The sequence below is a fragment of the Bufo gargarizans genome, chromosome 3 (assembly GCF_014858855.1).
Source record: "Bufo gargarizans isolate SCDJY-AF-19 chromosome 3, ASM1485885v1, whole genome shotgun sequence".
NCBI classification, from domain to species: domain Eukaryota; kingdom Metazoa; phylum Chordata; class Amphibia; order Anura; family Bufonidae; genus Bufo; species Bufo gargarizans.
This window is the reverse complement of record NC_058082.1, coordinates 188,768,172-188,788,625: the sequence shown is the minus strand read 5'-3', so window position 1 is coordinate 188,788,625 and position 20,454 is coordinate 188,768,172. Positions and strand designations below refer to the sequence as shown.

General features: G+C 43.8%; 1 protein-coding gene across 3 annotated transcripts in view; it reads left to right on the top strand.

Moving 5' to 3' along the window:
• The window catches only part of UGGT2 (UDP-glucose glycoprotein glucosyltransferase 2), a 421,287-nt gene that overhangs the window by 76,170 nt on the left and 324,663 nt on the right, over nt 1-20,454 (top strand). For all 3 annotated transcript variants that reach the window (XM_044284938.1, XM_044284937.1, XM_044284939.1), the window contains exon 9: nt 9,583-9,682. In XM_044284938.1, coding sequence (XP_044140873.1) covers nt 9,583-9,682 — 100 coding nt within the window. The remainder of the gene's footprint in view (nt 1-9,582; nt 9,683-20,454) is intronic.

Here is a 20,454-nt window from a genome sequence, read left to right as displayed (position 1 = left end):
GTAAAAATCATACGGACGTCTGAATGGAGCCTTACAGGGGGGTGATCAATGACAGGGAAGTGATCAGGAAGTCTATATGGGTGATCACGCCCTTGTCATTGATCACCCCCCCTGTAAGGCTCCATTCAGACGTCCGTATGCGTTTTGCGGATCCGATCCATGTATCCGTGGATCCGTAAAAATCATACGGACGTCTGAATGGAGCCTTACAGGGGGGTGATCAATGACAGGGGGGTGATCAGGGAGTCTATATGGGGTGATCAGTGGTGATCAGTGGTTCATAAAGGGTTAATAAGTGACAGGGGGGGGTGTAGTGTAGTGTAGTGTAGTGGGGTTTGGTGCTACTTTACACAGCTACCTGTGTCCTCTGGTGGTCGATCCAAACAAAAGGGACCACCAGAGGACCAGGTAGCAGGTATATTAGACACTGTTATCAAAACAGCGTCTAATATACCTGTTAGGGGTTAAAAAAAATCACATCTCCAGCCTGCCAGCGAGCGATCGCCGCTGGCAGGCTGGAGATCCACTCGCTTACCTTCCGTTCCTGTGAGCGCGCGCGCCTGTGTGCGCGCGTTCACAGGAAATCTCGGCTCTCGCGGGAGGACGCGTATATGCGTCCACCCAGAAGAGCAGGGCCGCCAGCAGGACGCAATCCTGCGTACGGCGGTCCTGAGGCGGTTAAATCACTATATTGTACAGCCATTTGTTACAAGTGCCGTGTTTTTTGCCCTATAAGACGCACTGGCCCATGAGACGCACCTAGGTTTTTGAGGAGGAAAATAGGGGGGGGGGGGGGGGAAATTTAACCAAAAGGTGTGCTTTTTGTGGGCTTTGAACTAATGGTAGCCTGGGAATGACACTGTTATGGGGGATCTGTGGATGGCACTGTTATGGGGGTGTCTGTGGATGGCACTGTTATGGGGGTGTCTGTGGATGGCACTGTTATGGGGGTGTCTGTGGATGGCACTGTTATGGGGGTGTCTGTGGATGAAAGATAAATGGCATCTTATGCTATTTGACATCCACAGATTCCCCCCCCCCCCCCCTCAATAACAGTGTCAGCCACTGTGAATGACCCCCAATACAGGGGGTGGGGGCTGACATCTACATGTTTTTTAATGGCAGTGGGGGCCCGGTGCAGTCACTGTATTTTATTCCACCGGGCCCCGCTCATTGTACTAATCGTATCTACTGTAACTATAGAATATGTTTGATCCAGCAGCCTGTACTTACGAGCATAGCAGGCAGGAGGCTGGGCTGGCAGGCACTGGCAGCGTAACTCACTATGTCACGTGCCTGCGCCGCCTGCTTCATTCATAAAGTACTGACAGTGCCCGTCACGACCTTTATGGTCTGGCGAGCTGGTGGATGTGAGGCGCAAATCACAACCGGTTTTGACAAGTATGGGTTTATTGAGAGACGACGCGTTTCGGGGTGCGCATGACCCCTTTATCAAGTCTGGTGTGCTACAGCTGCAGGTGCAGCTGGATGTTTGCTGTTCGTTTAATGCTCCCCGGTCACTTTTACTGACAATGTAGTACAATGCTTTGCCAGAGATGAATTAGATGTGGCTGAAGCGCTGTGGCTTTGCTATTATACTTGATCAGGCAATGCTGTTGCGGTGGTGAAGCTGATGTAGCTGGGGTATTCTGACCCGGCTACTGCACGTGGTGCGTGCTGTAAGGACACAGGGAGCAGTTAGTTTCCAGGTTTATTTTTCTATATGTGTCAGATATTTGTGCCGGCTACTGCACGCACCTCGTGCAGTAGCCGGGTCAGAATACCCCAGCTACATCAGCCTCACCACCGCAACAGCATTGCCTGACCAAGTATAATAGCAAAGCCACAGCGCTTCAGCCACATCTAATTCATCTTTGACAAAGCATTGTACTACATTGTCAGTAAAAGTGACTGGGGAGCATTAAACGAACAGCAAACATCCAGCTGCAGCACACCAGACTTGATAAAGGGATCATGCGCACCCCGAAACGCGTCGTCTCTCAATAAACCCGTACTTGTCAAAACCGGTTGTGATTTGCGCCTCACGTCAACCAGTAATTAACGAAGTGGCGACTTGGCGCTCGCCCTTGGTTCCTTTTGGACGCGGCAGCTCCAACCTGATACCTAGCTAATCCAGCGGATCTTCATCACGGTTGCACCCATTCGGTGCAACCTAAACAGGTGAGCAGCACATATTCACCTTAAATTGAAGAACGCTGTTTTATCTTTACCTATTTACCCTATGAGCGCCTTTCTCATCCTGTGGCCACATATTTGCCATCATTCATAAAGTGGACGGAGCAGGCACGTGACGTAGGAAGTTATGCTGCCAGTGCCTGCCTGCTCAGCCTGCTGCCTGTTATGCTCGTAAGTACAGGCTGCTGGATCGAACATATTCTATAGTTAAACATTGCCTGCAGTACAATGAGCAGCGTCCGGCGCAATAGAATACAGTGACTGCACCGGGCCCCGCTGCCATTACAAAACTAGATGCTGGCCCCCAGCTCCTCCTCGCTGATACACACGCCGGCCGCGCTGTGCAGCCTGCGGTGTATCAGTGTAAACGGCAGCATTCGCCCCATAAGACGCACTACCATTTTCCTCCCACTTTTCGGGGGGGAATGCGTCTTATAGGGCGAAAAATACTGTAAGTGCTTTCCATCGGAATTAGTAAGTCTGACAGCAGTTTAGACCCCTCAAAACTGCTGACAGAAGATGAGGAGTGAAACTGTTTAAACCAGGCATGTCCAAAGTGCGGCCCTCCAGCTGTTGCAAAACTACAACTCCCAGCATGCCTGGATAGCTCACAGCTATTAGGGCATGCTGGGAGTTGTAGTTTTGCAACAGCTGGAGGGCCACACTTTGGACATGCCTGGTTTAAACATACTGTACCTCAGTGGCTGCTCTTGAGGTTTGCATGACTGAGGAGGAGAAGTTTAATGTCCCTGACACCATGATTGCACAGGAAGTGAACTCCTCCATAGCAATGCAATGTTCTGGGCTTAATGCACTGAAGGCTCCCTAATCCCTCCTCTGCTGTCAGTAATGGCTCTAGCATACAACCAGAAGAACATTGAGCTGTCACTCAAAGAGAAGGTGTATGGGAGCCATCATCGCAGATGCTGCACCTGAAGAGACCACGTCCATGGCACTAGTAATTGTGGAGTTGTAGTGCAACTGATTGTTATAGATCAGTCAGTACCGCTACAAAAAGTTGCCATGTAGCCCTAACCTAATATATATTCGCCCTTGATCATCGAAGAAACATGATCAGCCACCAACATACATATGTATAAACCACTTTACCCCCACCTATCTAGCTCTGTCAGCATTTTGAGGGGTCTAAACTGGTGACAGAGAAGGAACTTTAGTTGAGTTTCTCCCAGTCCTACTAAATGCAAAAGAGACAGTGGAGTGAATATGAGTGTGGCCTCTACAAGATTGATAGACATGTTGTGGGAGAAGACAAAGAACGAAGAGTATCTCTTTAGACTTCGTGCTAGGTAACCTACTGACCTACATTAAAACCACTCTCCATAGTCAAAAATAGCATGTTTTGGCTACAAGTCGGCTACAGTTGTCACCTTGCCACCTTTCTTATTTGCCGCCTGTTCCCTCTGTAGACTGCACTTATTTAAATGACTACAGATGAGTATGATAATTATGGTAGCTATCTACTAACCTAAATGTTTTGTTTTTGATTGATAGTTTAGGCATAATTTATAAATAAAGAGCACCATATGATTTCTTAGTTTGCCTGAGTTGTGTGTGTTTGTGTTCGATTTGAGAATATTATAGTGTCACTGCACCTTTTAACTTTTGAAATGTGATAGTGACAGTCTCAGCACTCATAGGTCCACTGATCCATTTATTTTTTATTTTTTGCTTTTCAAAGTACAGTGACATTTTAACCCACAAAAAGTATTAGGCTACTTTCACACTATCGTTTTAGTTTTCCAGTATTGAGATCCGTCATAGGGGCTAAATACCGGAAAAAAACGCTTCAGTTTTGCCCCCATTCATTGTCAATGGGGATAAAACTCAACTGAACAGAAAGAAATGCTCCAAAATGCATTCCGTTCCTTTTGGTTGCGTTCCCATACCGGAGAGCAAACCGAAACATGTTGTAGTTTGCTTTCCGTCCCGGGATGCTGAGCAAGACAGATTCGGCATGACCCCCAATGCAAGTCAATTGGGACAGATCCGTTTTCTCTGCAACAATAGAAAACGGATCCGTCCTCTATTGACTTTCAGTGAAGTTCATGACTGTTCCGTCTTGGCTATATTAAAGATAATACAACCGGATCCGTTCATAACTGATGCAGACGTTTGTATTATCGGTAACGGAAAGGTTTTTGATGAACCCTGCCGGATCTAGTAAAAGAGCAAGTGTGAAAGTAGCCTTACTACACAGTGAGTAGGGGATTTCAAATGAAATATTATTAGTTTTATGTAGATTACATTTGCCATTCTAGTAGCACCCATCTGTTTCTCCTGGGGCTGAAATTCTGATCTACCTTCTCCTACATTCAGTGGTAGACAGACCTGCTCAGTAACTTCTCTGTTATCTTTTTCCTCTCAGTGCTGGTGTAGTGATCTCATAGTTAGGGTCCATTCACACGTCCGTTGTTTCTTTCCTGATCTGTTCCATTTTTTGCGGAACAGATCTGGACCCATTCACTTTCAATGGGTCCTGGAAAAAATCAGACAGCACAATGTCTGATTTTTTTTTTTTTCATGACCCATTGAAAATGAATGGGTCCAGATCTGTTCCGCAAAAAACGGAACAGATCAGGAAAGAAACAACGGACGTGTGAATAGACCCTTAAGCAGGTGAAGTGGCATAGACACCAGTCAGTCATCCCTACTTCTAAGTACATATAAATATATCTCTCTCTTTGACAGTGAAGAAAGAATTGGAGGGATAGCATTGCATACCATAGTGCTATTTATTAGTGGAATTGCTTGGGCTGTGTGTGAGTATTTTCTCTGAAGGAAGAATTAACCAGGGCTAATAGCACAGCACTCCTTGTTAGAAAGTGAAGAGACCAGAGCTGCTGATGGGATGAGTAAAAAATCTGCAAACTGTATGTAATACTCTAGATTTTATTTTCTAATTTTTGGAATAATCACTTTTAAGACATATTGAATCACATATGGAAGATCAAATTATATAATTATGTAAATATACTGGCCACGGCACTCATCCAACTTAGGCCTTTTGTAGGGTGCTCGTCCTGTTCATACTCCATCTTAGGGCCTTGTAACTTAGAAGCAGAAAAACAACTTCAGAGTGGGCTCCAATTGCAATTAATAATTTCTTTATTACTCTAGCCGAAGATGATGCATTACAGTAGCAATGGTGTAAATCATAAAGGGGGTCATGTATCATGACCACCTATGCCACTAAGACCCATTTTGCAACTTTTAAAAAACCTTTGCGCTTGAATTTAGGTGCACAAGACATTTTTTTTTTTTACACCATACTCGCTACGGGGAGTAGTGGGGTGGAGCCACCGGCCCTGGCAAATTCACCAACATTTACTCCTGTTTCCAGGCATAAATGACCATTTTTAAATCTACATCTGGAGTAAATTTCAGTGTAGGTCATGGACTGCCAGTAGATGCTCCTAATTTTTGACGAGGTATGCATCTCGTCATAAGCACATTCTCCGACATCACAGGGTGTATCAAGTGACCCCCAAAAAAGTCACCAATTTTTTTTGCCCAAAATACTATTTGCACTGAATTTTGTGACTTTACCCTAAATTCCTGACTTACAGCATTTGTGATTGAGCCCCCATGCTATCTTGAGAAAACCAATAAACCTATTTTCAGAACATTTTCCAGTTGAGAAATTATTTTGGATGGTCATGACTGCCTTCTCACTGCATTATTATTGAATTCTGTCTCTGGCTGCTGCTTTTATTAAAATGAGTGTTCTCTTACTACTTGGTCTGCAATAACCGATCATTACAGTTGGCCATTTTATTTTTATAACAGACCCTGCTATACTCAGAATCTGTTCGGAATTCATTGCTTTCATTTTGCTTGTGTTTTGTGGAGCTCTGCCAACTTCAGCATATAATCACAATACACTATAGTATTTCTAGCTGCAAGCTTTATAGAAAGGAAATAAAATATTGACAGCCTTATTAAAAGCTGATGAGTATACCAAAGAATTGATGCCTTGTTTACTAGTTAGTTCTTACTGTGGAGTTTTACGTTTTAGAAGTCAACCTCAGGTGACTCAACATTTAAGGTGATAGACTTAGTATGATAGTGTTTTGTAATTTACATAATTGATTTTGTTATGTGTATTCAGTCTTTGTTTTCTATATTTCGCATAATTATTGATTACAGTTGTTGCTATAGTCTGCCTTGGGAGACTGTTCTTTTAAGTTGTGCAAAAAAAATTGTAAAGTAAATTAAAAGTGAAATATTTACAGGGGTTGTCCAGGATTTTACAATCTGATCGGTTTCAACACACCACTGATAAGCTATTCTGCAGTAGCTCTGCAGTAGTCAACCCATGGAACTACACCTCTCCGTTCAGAGAGTACTGAAGAGAATGGGAACAGCAATATACCGTAGTAATCAGCTCAGTCCAGTACACAGTGTTGTGATGCAGCTTATCGGTGAGGTCATGGACCCTGCCGATCAGACATCAACTATTGAGATTCACTTGTAAAATCTTGGACACCAAAAGCTATAGGACACCTCTGCACTGGCTTATTTTTATTTGATATTTCCTTCCTGAATGAAAGTTAAGCAAATTTCTTCACAGTCTTCATTAAAAACGTCCTACCATATTGTTGTTACAGAGTCTGTGTAACACCTTCACATAGCTTGTTGTTCTGCTGCTTCTTACATAGATTTAACACACACTGCTCTTGCCTGTGTTTCTCATTTTTAGCAGCAAAGATATGTTGAAAGTTGTTCACAGCAGATGGGGTGGCCAGAAAGGACAGAACGTTCAAGGCCATCTGCAGTGGGAAAGGGGAAGTAGATCAGACAGACTGTGTATACGTGTACAGAAAAGAACACCACCCTTGGCTTAACCACATGTCTAGAGGAGGAGGAGTTCTAGCAAAGCCAGATAATGTTAAGATCAGTGTGTTCCTTGTAGCAGTAAGAAGTAAGGAAGCCTGTTTCTCATTTCATAAATTTTTATTTTTACAATGATTGCTATAACGGTTTCTTTTCATAGCCCGGGTCCTGAAACATAAGGCTGTGTTTTACATAAAATTTGTTAAAGTAAAAAAAAAATAAAAATCTAAAAAAATAAGGCTCTTTTGCCATCCACATAATACCTTCCATATAAACTGAAGCCACAATGCTTTGCTGGATCTGAATAACAGATGCCAATACCGCACGTCTGACCTCATTGACGTGTAATGTTCATTGGGTTATTTTGAGGTATCTGACTTTTCTTTCTGACAAAGGGTAGGTTCACACACACAGGGTCATTTATCAAACTGGTGTAAAGTAAAACTGGCTTAGTGCCCATAGCAACAAATCAGATTCCACCTTTCATTTTTGACAGTTTGTTTGGAAAATGAAATGTGGAATCTGGTTGCTATGGGCAACTAATCCAGTTCTACTTAACGCCAGTTTGATAAATGATCCCAATAGTTTTTTGGGAGGAGGTTGTTAGACCCATTTTCCTGCAGGTTTTTCACCCAAAGCCAGAAGTAGATCCAACAGGAAGAAGTATAATCCACTTCTGGCTGTGGCTGAAAAAATCTGCCTCAAAACCTCCTCCAAAAAACTCCATGTGAACTGACCCTAATGAGACCGAATTTCTTATCAAGTTAATGTACTGCACAGTATTTTCAAAGTTTGTATCGGAAATCGGGCAAACTCCATCAGTGTGAGTTATCACTTTCAACGAGGATTTGGTAACTGATTACTGAAGTGTTCATCTTGCTATAAATCCCATATAAGGATTTGTTTCTCACATAAGGCACGTTTCCTTCAGGCACCTGAACTCTACTTGTTATAAATTGTAAAAGTTGCATTGATTTGTGCGAGTTCAAGTACAGCCACAGGTGCTGGAGTAAAGCACAAATTCCTTCCAACTTCTCATTGTAGAATATTAGGTCCTTGAAATAATCCTGTCTCTTTGAACACCAGCACTTCCATTAGCAGGTACAGAAGACTTGTGAATTCTGAAATCCTGACCTTTCTATATAAGACTTTTAGCACTAAATCCTTGTCCATCTGTGATCATTTCATCCTGATGTCCCATCAATCTACCGGGATTAAGTTGGATTTGTTTACTTTTTTTGTGGGATAATGCTGCACTGCATTTCCTTTTTGTTACTTAAAGGGGTTTTCCATGAGTTTTATACTGATATCCTATCCTGATTGGTGGGGGTCTGACACCTGGCACCCCAGCCGTTAAAGGGAACCTATCACCTCCAAACACCATTACAAGCAGCCAGCAGTACCTGACAGTAGCCAGCAGCGTGTTTCCGACAATAATTTTCTTCCTAAAGGCCGATGCGGCTAAAGCTCAGAAAACGTTCTTATCCCCTGCCGGTGCGCTTCTCTAGTCATGCTTGAAGTCAAGGGGAAAACGGCCTCCTTGCTTCAAGTCAAGATAACCACACCCCCGTCCCTGCCCCTTCGCTGTGACTGAACTGCCGGCTGTCAGTCACAGCGAAGGGGCAGGGAAGGGGGTGTGGTTATCTTGATTTGAAGCAAGGAGGCCGTTTTCCCCTTGACTTCAAGCATGACTAGAGAAGCGCGCCGGCAGGGGATAAGAGCGTTTTTTGAGCTTTAGCCGCATCAGCCTTCAGGAAGAAAATTATTGTCGGAAACACGCTGCTGGCTACTGTCAGGTACTGCTGGCTGCTTAGGATGGTTTTTGGAGGTGACAGGTTCACTTTAAGCTGTTTGAGAAGGCAACGGCATTCACACTAGCGCCGCAGCCTTCTCACAGCTTTTCCTAGGCCAGTGATACGTTCATCGGTCACATGGCCTAGGAGCAGGGTAGCCCCATAGAAGTGAATGGGGCTGAGCTGTAATCCCGCTATATATTGTACAGCACTGTTCTTGGTAAGATGCAAGAAGGCTGCGGCACTCACAGGAGCACCGATCTCTTCTCAAACAGCTGATTGGCAGGAGTCCCAGGTGTCAGACTCGCTAAGTTTTTAATTGTAAGAAACAGTAGAATTTTTTTTTACATTATAATGTTAGATAAAATATCTTTCTGAATGAGCATTTTTCTTTGCTCATACAATTTTCGCAAGCTGCCAAGAAACTGTAGGTAAAGTACATATGGCATCAAATAAGTTTTCTGTTCCTTGCTACTGAAGTCCTCTATGGGGAACAATATGCTACGATTTAGAATCAAAGTCGGCCTATATGAGTTTAATATGTGATGCATTGTTTTTTTCCCCGTTAATTGGAAGGATGTGTCAGAAATGCTGTGAAATGTGCTCTGCTGTGAGCAATCTGTTAATTGATGCAAAGAACACCACAGTTTTGCAAGTTTATTCGGCTGCACATTTGTGTGCTTTTTATGTGTTTATTTTTTTTTTATCTTTTTTTTTTTTTTTTTTTTTTTTTTTTTAGATCTCAGCTTTCAAGCAGCCTCAAAAATTTGTTCCACTCCTGTTTATGAAGCGTTGAAGGTTTTACGAGACATGAGCCAGAATTTTCCAATAAAAGCAAGGTAAGCCAGAAGAGGCATGTTTATAGTGATTACAATGTGGCAGTGTTGGCTCATAGAAACAGATTTTTCGAAATTACTAAAGCATTGTCATCAATTATTTTTGCTGTTCACAATATCATTGCTGTCTCACCCAGATTTAGATTTACTACATTGTGAAAATCATACCTTTGACTTCTCTCAGAAAGAAACACAAGCAATGGAGTGATTTGCGGTGTGTTACTACAACACCATGTTGCTTCCATGCACTTGCAATATAGTTAAAGGGGTTATCTGGCAAATTATATTGATTAGCTATCTTCTGGGTCGATCATCAATATCAGATTGGCTTGGGTCAATGCTCCATAAGCACCGCGGCCTCTTCCTAGGCTATGTGACGTCACCATACATCGGTCACATGGCTTATTGCAGCTCAGCCCCATTGGTGTGGTGGTACTGGGATGCCATACCAAGCGCTGTGCGTGGAAGGCTGCCGGGAGCTCCGGTGAGTGCGGCAGCTCCCTGTAACAGCCGATTGGTGGGGGGTTCTAGGACTCGGACCCCCGCTAATGTGATAATGATGACCCATCCTGAGGATAGGTCATCATTATATTTAACAGGATAACCCCTTTAATGTGTTACACGTTATCTTTTTAATAAGCAGAGACCTGCTATAAGACTTTGCCATGAGTTGCTAAAATACAACCCCCTGCCGTTTCTGCATTTAGCCCCTCTGGGTAATAGGTGGTTGCTAGAAAGTGATTTCTGTCTGACGGCAGTATGCCGTATTAGAGCATATGAATAACGGTTGCCATTATGGGACTTATATTCTCTTTTCTACACAATTTTACAGTTTTCATCTCGATGTATGTGTTTGTGTAAGGTGTTTGGTTTTGCTGGGATCCCAAGTCACATTATATGTTCTACCTCTTTCTCATCCACAGTCCCTGAGCTCACATCCCTCATCCCTTGCTTCCTCAATAGACTATTGCTGAACTGCACATTGTTTTAAAAAGAGAACATTCACTGGAATCATTTTATTCATTCTTATTTTGCTTTATAATTAATCGGTGTTTTGTTGTTTCTTCCTACAACTGATTTATGTAAAGCCACTGTCTTAAGTGGCATCTTCCTCTCTGCTTCAGTCTAGAATCTGACAGATGACAGTGTCACTATGCCTGTTTTGACACAATAGTAAATAAATGTCATCTATACACTTTCTCTAGACCAAATAAGGATGTGAACAAATTTACTTAGTTTGTCTAACGTTAAGACAGTGTCAACTTAGACTAGACAGTCTAAAGCTTTGGAAGATTTTTCAGAATGGCTCATGCTGGATAATGAATTGGGGGCACCTTTCTGTCTAGTCTTATTAACAATCTAACATGTTAGTTGGCCAAAAATTTTCTCAAGGCACTTAAAAATGTGGGGCAAGGCATCAGATTAATTTTGGCTCATCTTCATTAGTAAATCTGTCCCTAAGTGTTTTTTATGTGTTTGCCCTTATTGATCATACATATTACGGCCACTGAAATGATCTTGCTTTCATCTTTCCAATTCTTACAATGTGTTTCTAGTTGGACAGCTCAACGTACTACTACTGCCGTAAATGCTTCTGTTCTTGTGTATAGTTATGCAGGTTGTTGACTAGAATATGATTTGACGTGTGATATTTAGGCATGTAACATTACAGCATATGGTTGTTTGCAGTAGTGAATTATATGTTGCGATGAATACTATTCTGCTGTCTTAGGCCTCTTTCACACTTGCGTTGTCCGGATCCGGCGTGTACTCCACTTGCCGGAATTACACGCCGGATCCGGAAAAACGCAAGTGTACTGAAAGCATTTGAAGACGGATCCGTCTTCAAAATGCTTTCAGTGTTACTATGGCACCCAGGACGCTATTAATGTCCTGGTTGCCACAGTAGTAGTGGGGAGCGGGGGAGCGGTATACTTACAGTCCGTGCGGCTCCCGGGGCGCTCCAGAATGACGTCAGAGCGCCCCATGCGCATGGATGACGTGTCCATGCGATCACGTGATCCATGCGCTTGGGGCGCCCTGACGTCACTCTGGAGCGCCCCGGGAGCCGCACGGATGGTAAGTATAATGCTCCCCCGCTCCCCACTGCACTTTACCATGGCTGCCAGGACTTTAGCGTCCCGGCAGCCATGGTAACCATTGAGAAAAAGCTAAACGTCGCATCCGGCAATGCGCCGAAACGACGTTTAGCTTAAGGCCGGATCCGGATCAATGCCTTTCAATGGGCATTCATTCCGGATCCGGCCTTGCGGCAAGTGTTCCGGATTTTTGGCCGGAGCAAAAAGCGCAGCATGCTGCGCTATTTGCTGTGGCCAAAAAACGTTCCGTTCCGGAATGGAAGACATCCTGATGCATCCTGAAGGACGGACTGTCCATTCAGAATGCATTAGGAAAATCCTGATCAGTATTCTTCCGGCATAGAGCCCCGACGACGGAACTCTATGCCGGAAGACTATAACGCAGATGTGAAAGAGCCCTTATTATCAAATATGGAAAATAGCGTTGTGGTCTGTTATAGCAGTGATTTTGGAGCTAGGCTAACAGCTGTGGCAAAAGGCAGCTTAAATGGTCACTAACTTAAAAAAAAAACCTGCATAAATCATTAGTTCAGGCAAATATAGAAAAATGCCTCTTTATCTTGTTTCTCAGCTGACCCTCGAAAGTCCTTTTATTCATAGTTGAACTAAGCTGCAGTGAGAGAGAAACAGGAATAGACACATAAGCTTTACCAGCTATTAAGTTTTATATCCCCCCCCCCCTTCCCCCCCCAAGTGCTTTATACACATTAGTACTACTTGGTTATTCTCTGTACCGGCCTGAATGGTTCTTGTGAGTGACTGAGAGAGTTAAGGAGCAAAGTCTCCTGTATTTTTCTCTCTGTAGTCTATGGGAGACATGATAGCAGCTAAATCTCTGCACACTTACGGTACTCAGGGAAAACTGAGAATTAACGAGACAGCTCGCAGAAGGAATAACTGCTAAACATGCCATATACAAGTCATATAATGGCCATAAATGGTGCTATTATTCATATAGACACACAAAGCAGCTGAAAAGCACTGGTATGTTTTAATATGAGTGCTTGTAACTATGAAAGAACAGTGCAAGTACTTGTGTGTATTTTGTTGAAGTGGTAGAAGCCTGCAACTAAACACATTGTCGGACAGCTGCAAAAAATGTATGACTACCAGAAGCCACAAGCTATACATTTACACACAAGTCACCGTATTTTTCGCCCTACAAGATGCACCTAGGTTTTAACAAAGAAAAATAAGAGAAAAAATATATATTTTTCATCTTATCTAAGGTCTGATTAAAAAATGTTTTTTTCTTATTTTATATTAGCAGTGAAAAACAGAAAAAATATATATTTTTCATCAGACCTTAGATCACACTCCTAAAGCAGATCCCCAATCCTCATCTGACCTAAAATAAGACCCCCAAACCTCATCAGACCTCCAAATAAGACCCCAAATGCTCGGATTAGACAACACAAATCAGACTCGGTGTCAGACCCTCAGTGCTCAGATCTACCCCCCCAATACTCGGATCTACACCCCCCCCCCCCATGCTCAGATCTCCCTACCATGTTCAGATCCCCCCCCATGCTCAGATCTCCCCCCTTCTCACATCTGACCCCCCATTCTCAGACCTGACCAACCCGTGCTCAAACAAGACCCCATGCTCAGATCTTCCCCATGCTCAAATCTGACCGCCATGCTCAGATCTCCTCCCTTCTCAGATCTGACCCCCATGCTCAAACAAGACCCCCCCATGCTCAAACAAGACCCCCCCCATGCTCAAACAAGGCCCCCCCCATGCTCAAACAAGGCCCCCCCATGCTCAACAAGACCCCCCTCCATGCTTCAAACAAGACCCCCCCTCCATGCTTCAAACAAGACCCCCCCTCCATGCTTCAAACAAGACCCCCCCTCCATGCTTCAAACAAGACCCCCCCCTCCATGCTTCAAACAAGACCCCCCCCCTCCATGCTTCAAACAAGACCCCCCTCTCCATGCTTCAAACAAGACCCCCCCTCTCCATGCTTCAAACAGACCCCCCTCTCCATGCTTCAAACAAGGACCCCCCCTCTCTCCATGCTTCAAACAAGACCCCCCTCTCTCCATGCTTCAAACAAGACCCTCCCCTCCCATGCTTCAACAAGACCCTCCCCTCCATGCTTCAAACAAGACCCTCCCCTCCATGCTTCAAACAAGACCCTCCCCTCCATGCTTCAAACAAGACCCTCCCCTCCATGCTTCAACAAGACCCTCCCCTCCATTGCTTCAAACAAGACCCTCCCCTCCATGCTTCAAACCAAGACCCTCCCCTCCATGCTTCAAACCAAGACCCTCCCCTCCATGCTTCAAACAAGACCCTCCCCTCCATGCTTCAAACAAGACCCCTCCCCTCCATGCTTCAAACAAGGACCCTCCCCTCCATGCTTCAACAAGACCCTCCCCTCCATGCTTCAACAAGACCCTCCCCTCCATGCTTCAAACAAGACCCTCCCCTCCATGCTTCAAACAAGACCCTCCCCTCCATGCTTCAAACAAGACCCTCCCCTCCATGCTTCAAACAAGACCCTCCCCTCCATGCTTCAAACAAGACCCTCCCCTCCATGCTTCAACAAGACCCTCCCCTCCATGCTTCAAACAAGACCCTCCCCTCCATGCTTCAAACAAGACCCTCCCCTCCATGCTTCAAACAAGACCCTCCCCCTCCATGCTTCAAACAAGACCCCTCCCCTCCATGCTTCAAACAAGACCCTCCCCTCCATGCTTCAAACAAGACCCTCCCCTCCATGCTTCAAACAAGACCCTCCCCTCCATGCTTCAAACAAGACCCTCCCCTCCATGCTTCAAACAAGACCCTCCCCTCCATGCTTCAAACAAGACCCTCCCCTCCATGCTTCAAACAAGACCCTCCCCTCCATGCTTCAAACAAGACCCTCCCCTCCATGCTTCAAACAAGACCCTCCCCTCCATGCTTCAAACAAGACCCTCCCCTCCATGCTTCAAACAAGACCCTCCCCTCCATGCTTCAAACAGACCCTCCCCTCCATGCTTCAAACAAGACCCTCCCCTCCATGCTTCAAAACAAGACCCTCCCCTCCATGCTTCAAACAAGACCCTCCCCTCCATGCTTCAAACAAGACCCTCCCCTCCATGCTTCAAACAAGACCCTCCCCTCCATGCTTCAAACAAGACCCTCCCCTCCATGCTTCAAACAAGACCCTCCCCTCCATGCTTCAAACAAGACCCTCCCCTCCATGCTTCAAACAAGACCCTCCCCTCCATGCTTCAAACAAGACCCTCCCCTCCATGCTTCAAAGAAGACTCCCCATGTTCAGGTATGCCCCCCATGCTCAAATCAGCCCTCATTGCCCAGATTAGGACCCCCCTCCCATGCTTAGACCAGAGCCCCATGCTCAGTTCTAAAATGTTAAAAAAAAAATCTCTTCCCTCTCCTGATCAGGCACTGGGCTCCTGCTCAGGGCACCTGCTACTCTGCAGGTCTGACATGCTTTCCACTGTGACCTGATGTGCACAACGTCAGGTCATAGTCCGTGTCTCCACGTACTACATTCTCACACTGTGTGCATCAGGACATAGAGGAGAGTGAGCTGGAGCTGCAGAATAGCAACAGTGCCCGATCAGGAAAAGAGATCTGAGCATGGGGTGGAGAGTGAGCCACCTGACTGCTTCCCAGCTCCAAAGCTAGAGCCGCACTTGAAGAAGTAAAGAGCCGCATGCGGCTCAAGAGCCACGGGTTGGCCACCCCTGCACTAGTATATAGCGAAAAAGGAGCGGCACTCACTATTGACTACTCACTATTGCAGTTTGAAAAAGGCTCAGGCTTGAGCTGAAACTAGTCACCGATGATGCTATTATGCCTTGAAAAAACATCTCTTCATATCATCAAGAAAGTAAGTGCCAGTCCTCCTTCGCTATATATGTAATTATATCTCAGACAGATATGTAAATAATTACATGTGTGGTCTCATTAGACACTTGGTCTTGCCACAAAGGGTTTTAAAGTGCTTACCCGCTCCCCTAATAACAGCTGTGAGAGGCTACTTTTTGGTGGCATACCTCTTGGTGAGAAATCATTGACTGCTAGATATGCCTCTATGATGCACTTAAAGATTTTTTTTTGTCCATTTGACAGACTTTGAGCAGGGGCACATGATTGGACTGAGAGAAGCAGGATGGTAATTTTGGTCAACGGCCACCATTTTTGGCTGTTCTGACCTAGCTCTTAGGAGGTGTTGGGAGCAGTGTTTAAGTGAGGGCACACACACGGCAAACAGGTTCTGGACGGCTCATACATACTGCCAGTAAAGAGGATTGTTTGATCCACTGACAAGCACGAGCAGCTCCCACAGTTTTGTTGTCCACCATCCAAACATAGGTGGCACCTTCATTACACACCACTGTCTCTGCTCAGACTATTTCCAGGCACTAAACATAAGGAAATGTGGTATCCTGGTGCCCAGTACGTGGACTGTTGTCTTTAGTGAGAAATGCAGATTCTGTTTGAGATCCCACGATGGTTAGGTTCAAATACGGAGTCCTTGTAGTGAGCACGTCAGTACTGCCTTTGCTGTCCCAACTGCTGGTGCAATGATCTGGGGGGCCATAACATATGTCAGCTGATGACCCGCAGTAGTGATATGAAGAACACTTAACAGCTCAGCAATTTGAGCAGGACATCCTGTGGCCACATGTGTTGCGTCTTATGGCAGGGCTTCCAGCTGACATCTTAAGGAAGATAATGTCTCTGCCAGATTGTAACACTTCCTTGGTCTGCCCAGTCCCCAGATTTATTGCCAATCGAGCTTGTATGGGACCAGCTTGGACACCAGCTTCTGCATCCTACAGACGTGGACAAAATTGTTGGTACCCTTTGGTCAATGAAAGAAAAAGTCACAATGGTCACAGAAATAACTTTAATCTGACAAAAGTAATAATAAATTAAAATTCTATAAATGTTAACCAATGAAAGTCAGACATTGTTTTTCAACCATGCTTCAACAGAATTATGTAAAAAAATAAACTCATGAAACAGGCATGGACAAAAATGATGGTACCCCTAACTTAATATTTTGTTGCGCAACCTTTTGAGGCAATCACTGCAATCAAACGCTTCCTGTAACTGTCAATGAGACATCTGCACCTCTCAGCAGGTATTTTGGCCCACTCCTCATGAGCAAACTGCTCCAGTTGTGTCCGGTTTGAAGGGTGCCTTTTCCAGACTGCATGTTTCAGCTCCTTCCAAAGATGCTCAATAGGATTGAGGTCAGGGCTCATAGAAGGCCACTTTAGAATAGTCCAATTTTTTCCTCTTAGCCATTCTTGGGTGTTTTAGCGGTGTGTTTTGGGTCATTGTCCTGTTGCAAGACCCATGACCTGCGACTGAGACCAAGCTTTCTGACACTGGCTAGTACATTTCTCTCTAGAATTCCTTGATAGTCTTGAGATTTCATTGTACCCTGCACAGATTCAAGACACCCTGTGCCAGACGCAGCAAAGCAGCCCCAGAACATAACAGAGCCTCCTCCATGTTTCACAGTAGGGACAGTGTTCTTTTCTTGATATGCTTCATTTTTTCGTCTGTGAACATACAGCTGATGTGCCTTGGCAAAAACTTCGATTTTTGTCTCATCTGTCCACAGGACATTCTCCCAGAAGCTTTGTGGCTTGTCAACATGTAGTTTGGCATATTCCAGTCTTGCTTTTTTATGATTCGTTTTCAACAATGGTGTCCTCCTTGGTCGTCTCCCATGTAGTCCACTTTGGCTCAAACAACGACGGATGGTGCGATCTGACACTGATGTTCCTTGAGCATGAAGTTCACCTTGAATCTCTTTAGAAGTCTTTCTAGGCTCTTTTGTTACCATTCGGATTATCGGTCTCTTAGATTTGTCATCAATTTTCCTCCTGCGGCCACGTCCAGGGAGGTTGGCTACAGTCCCATGGATCTTAAACTTATGAATAATATGTGCAACTGTACTCACAGGAACATCTAGTTGCTTGGAGATGGTCTTATAGCCTTTACCTTTAACATGCTTGTCTATAATTTTCTTTCTGATCTCTTGAGACAGCTCTTTCCTTTGCTTCCTCTGGTCCATGTCGAGTGTGGTACACACCATATCACCAAACAACACAGTGATTACCTGGAGCCATATATATAGGCCCAATGGCTGATTACAAGGTTGTAGACACCTGTGATGCTAATTAGTGGACACACCTTGAATTAACATGTCCCTTTGGTCACATTATGTTCTGTGTTTTCTAGGGGTACCATCATTTTTGTCCATGCCTGTTTCATGAGTTTATTTTTTTACATAATTCTGTTGAAGCATGGTTGAAAAACAATGTCTGACTTTCATTGGTTAACATTTATAGAATTTTAATTTATTATTACTTTTGTCAGATTAAAGTTATTTCTGTGACCATTGTGACTTTTTCTTTCATTGACCAAAGGGTACCAACAATTTTGTCCACGTCTGTACAAGTGTGCAGGATCTACAGGCCCCGTTGCAACATCTGTGGGCATTTGTGCAGCAGAATACCATACAGAACCTGTATGCCTCCATGCCCAACCATATCTCATCTTGTATCCAGGATAGAGGCGCCCCAACACACACTAGAGTCTTTCCGTTGTATAGTTTTCCCCAATAAACATCCTTTTGCTCTAATATTGTAATCACTTACATGTATCATCATTACATTCACAAACACAAAGTTTGTGCATTAGTTTTTTTGTTTTGTTTTTTTTTGTCAAAAGAATGTATTCCTCTGTAATTATGCAGCTTTGTCAAGGAGGAAAAAGTGTCTAGTTTGGTAGTTTTGTTCCATTATTTTCTGTGTGTTCATAGAATTTGACATTATATTATATTGGGATATATCTGTCAATTAAAGTTATATTTTAGGTTTTTCTTCTGGGATTGCTACTTGTTGTGAATAATCATACATACATTTCATGGCTGTAGGATATTTTAATTTCCGAAATGAGGAAACAAAGGTGTGCACCCCAGTGATCATGCTTCTTAATAGTATTTGCTGATATGAAAGGCTGCTTCCTCTAATGATGGCTTCTTTGTTCTTGGATGAGCATGAAAATGTATGCCTAAAAGATTAATTTCCAGTGGCTGAAACTTGCAGCGCTACTTGGCTCCTCATTTCTGCTCTTTTTATTCATGCCAACTACTCTGTTGTCATTATGTTTTTTTCTTACATTTCAGTATACACAAGGTTATATGCTAACTTCATTCTTTGAGTTCGTTATGCATTACAAATATTATAGATTATTTTTATTTATTTAATTTTAGCAGTTATTAGTTTGTACTGATTAGGCTGCAAGTTGTAGACAAAAAAAACCAATCATACTTCTTTTTTTACACTGAATTTTAGTCCAATGCCCCTTATTATGGCTATCTTTAAAGGGGTATACCAGGATTTAAATATTGATAGTTTATCCTCAGGATAGACCATCAATATCAAAGGCTGGCAATGATCCAACTCCTGGGGTCCCCACCAATCAGCTTTATGAAGGCCATATGAAGTCATGTTTATCAGTCACATGGCCTAGGAGCAGTTTAGTCCCCCATTCAGGGAAGCTTAGTAATCTGTGTGGAGGCAGCAGTGCTATCCGAACTGCTGCGGCCACCTCAAACAGCTGATCGGAGAAGGTGCTGGGAGACGGACCCCGCCAATCCTGAGGATAGGTGATCAATATGTAAATCCTGGCGAACCCCTTTAATATACCCTGTATATGTACATTGGGATACAGCAGTATTTGTTGACTTTTTATACAAACATTTTAGCTGTTGTTGCAATATTAGCTTAATATTATTCATATGCTGCTGAAAAAATGTCATATGGAAATGTATGTATGGTTTAAACAGGATGTCAACTTATACTGCAGATTTCCACCATGGATTTGACCCTTTGTAATGCCTACACTAGATGTAAATTCATTGCATAAAATCCACAGGATTTGGCTGTGGATTCCATCCTATATGGATGTACACTTAAAAGGGTTGTCATGGTTCAGAGTGGAACCTGGACATCCCCATCTTCACCCAGGCAAGCCCTCTGATATGAGCATACAGGCTAGGGCACCGCTAAAGCCCGCCCATTAGTGCCGGTGACATCACCGGGCTCAGTCCTAGTCGGAAGCCAGGGAGAGCCTGGTACGTCACCGGATCTCCAGAAAAAGCCTTTGCCCTTCACAATTCAGCACAAGGCAAAGAGAGCATCTGATCATGAAATGGGTGAAAACAGTGATATGTCCTGGTTCAGCTCTGAGCCCGGACAACCCCTTTAATTTAGCTTTCTTTAATATGCCACGTAGTTATGTGTCGGGATACAGCATTATTTTTTTGTTTAGAATCCCTTGGCTTGTTTGCTGTAGATGCTTTATAGAGCCAGTAGAATGACCCTGGCATTTCATTCAGTCAAAATTGAGAATTTTATGACCTGTGTCCTTGCTGCTTTTGCAAACAATAATTCTGTGTATAATCTGTCTCCTCCTTTCTTTACTGCTGCATATTCCTCATGGTTAAATATTTTTGTAGGCCGATAAATGTAAATGTACCGTACTCAGTAAAACCATTTGTGATGACATTTTGGTTCTTTCAATTTACTGCATTTGACCTTAATTGTCTTTCCTACCGTCTCTTGTTCAGTGGAGATTTAAGATGAGTGTTTTTATAGCATTTAGCATGTCTTCTCTGTCACTGTGTA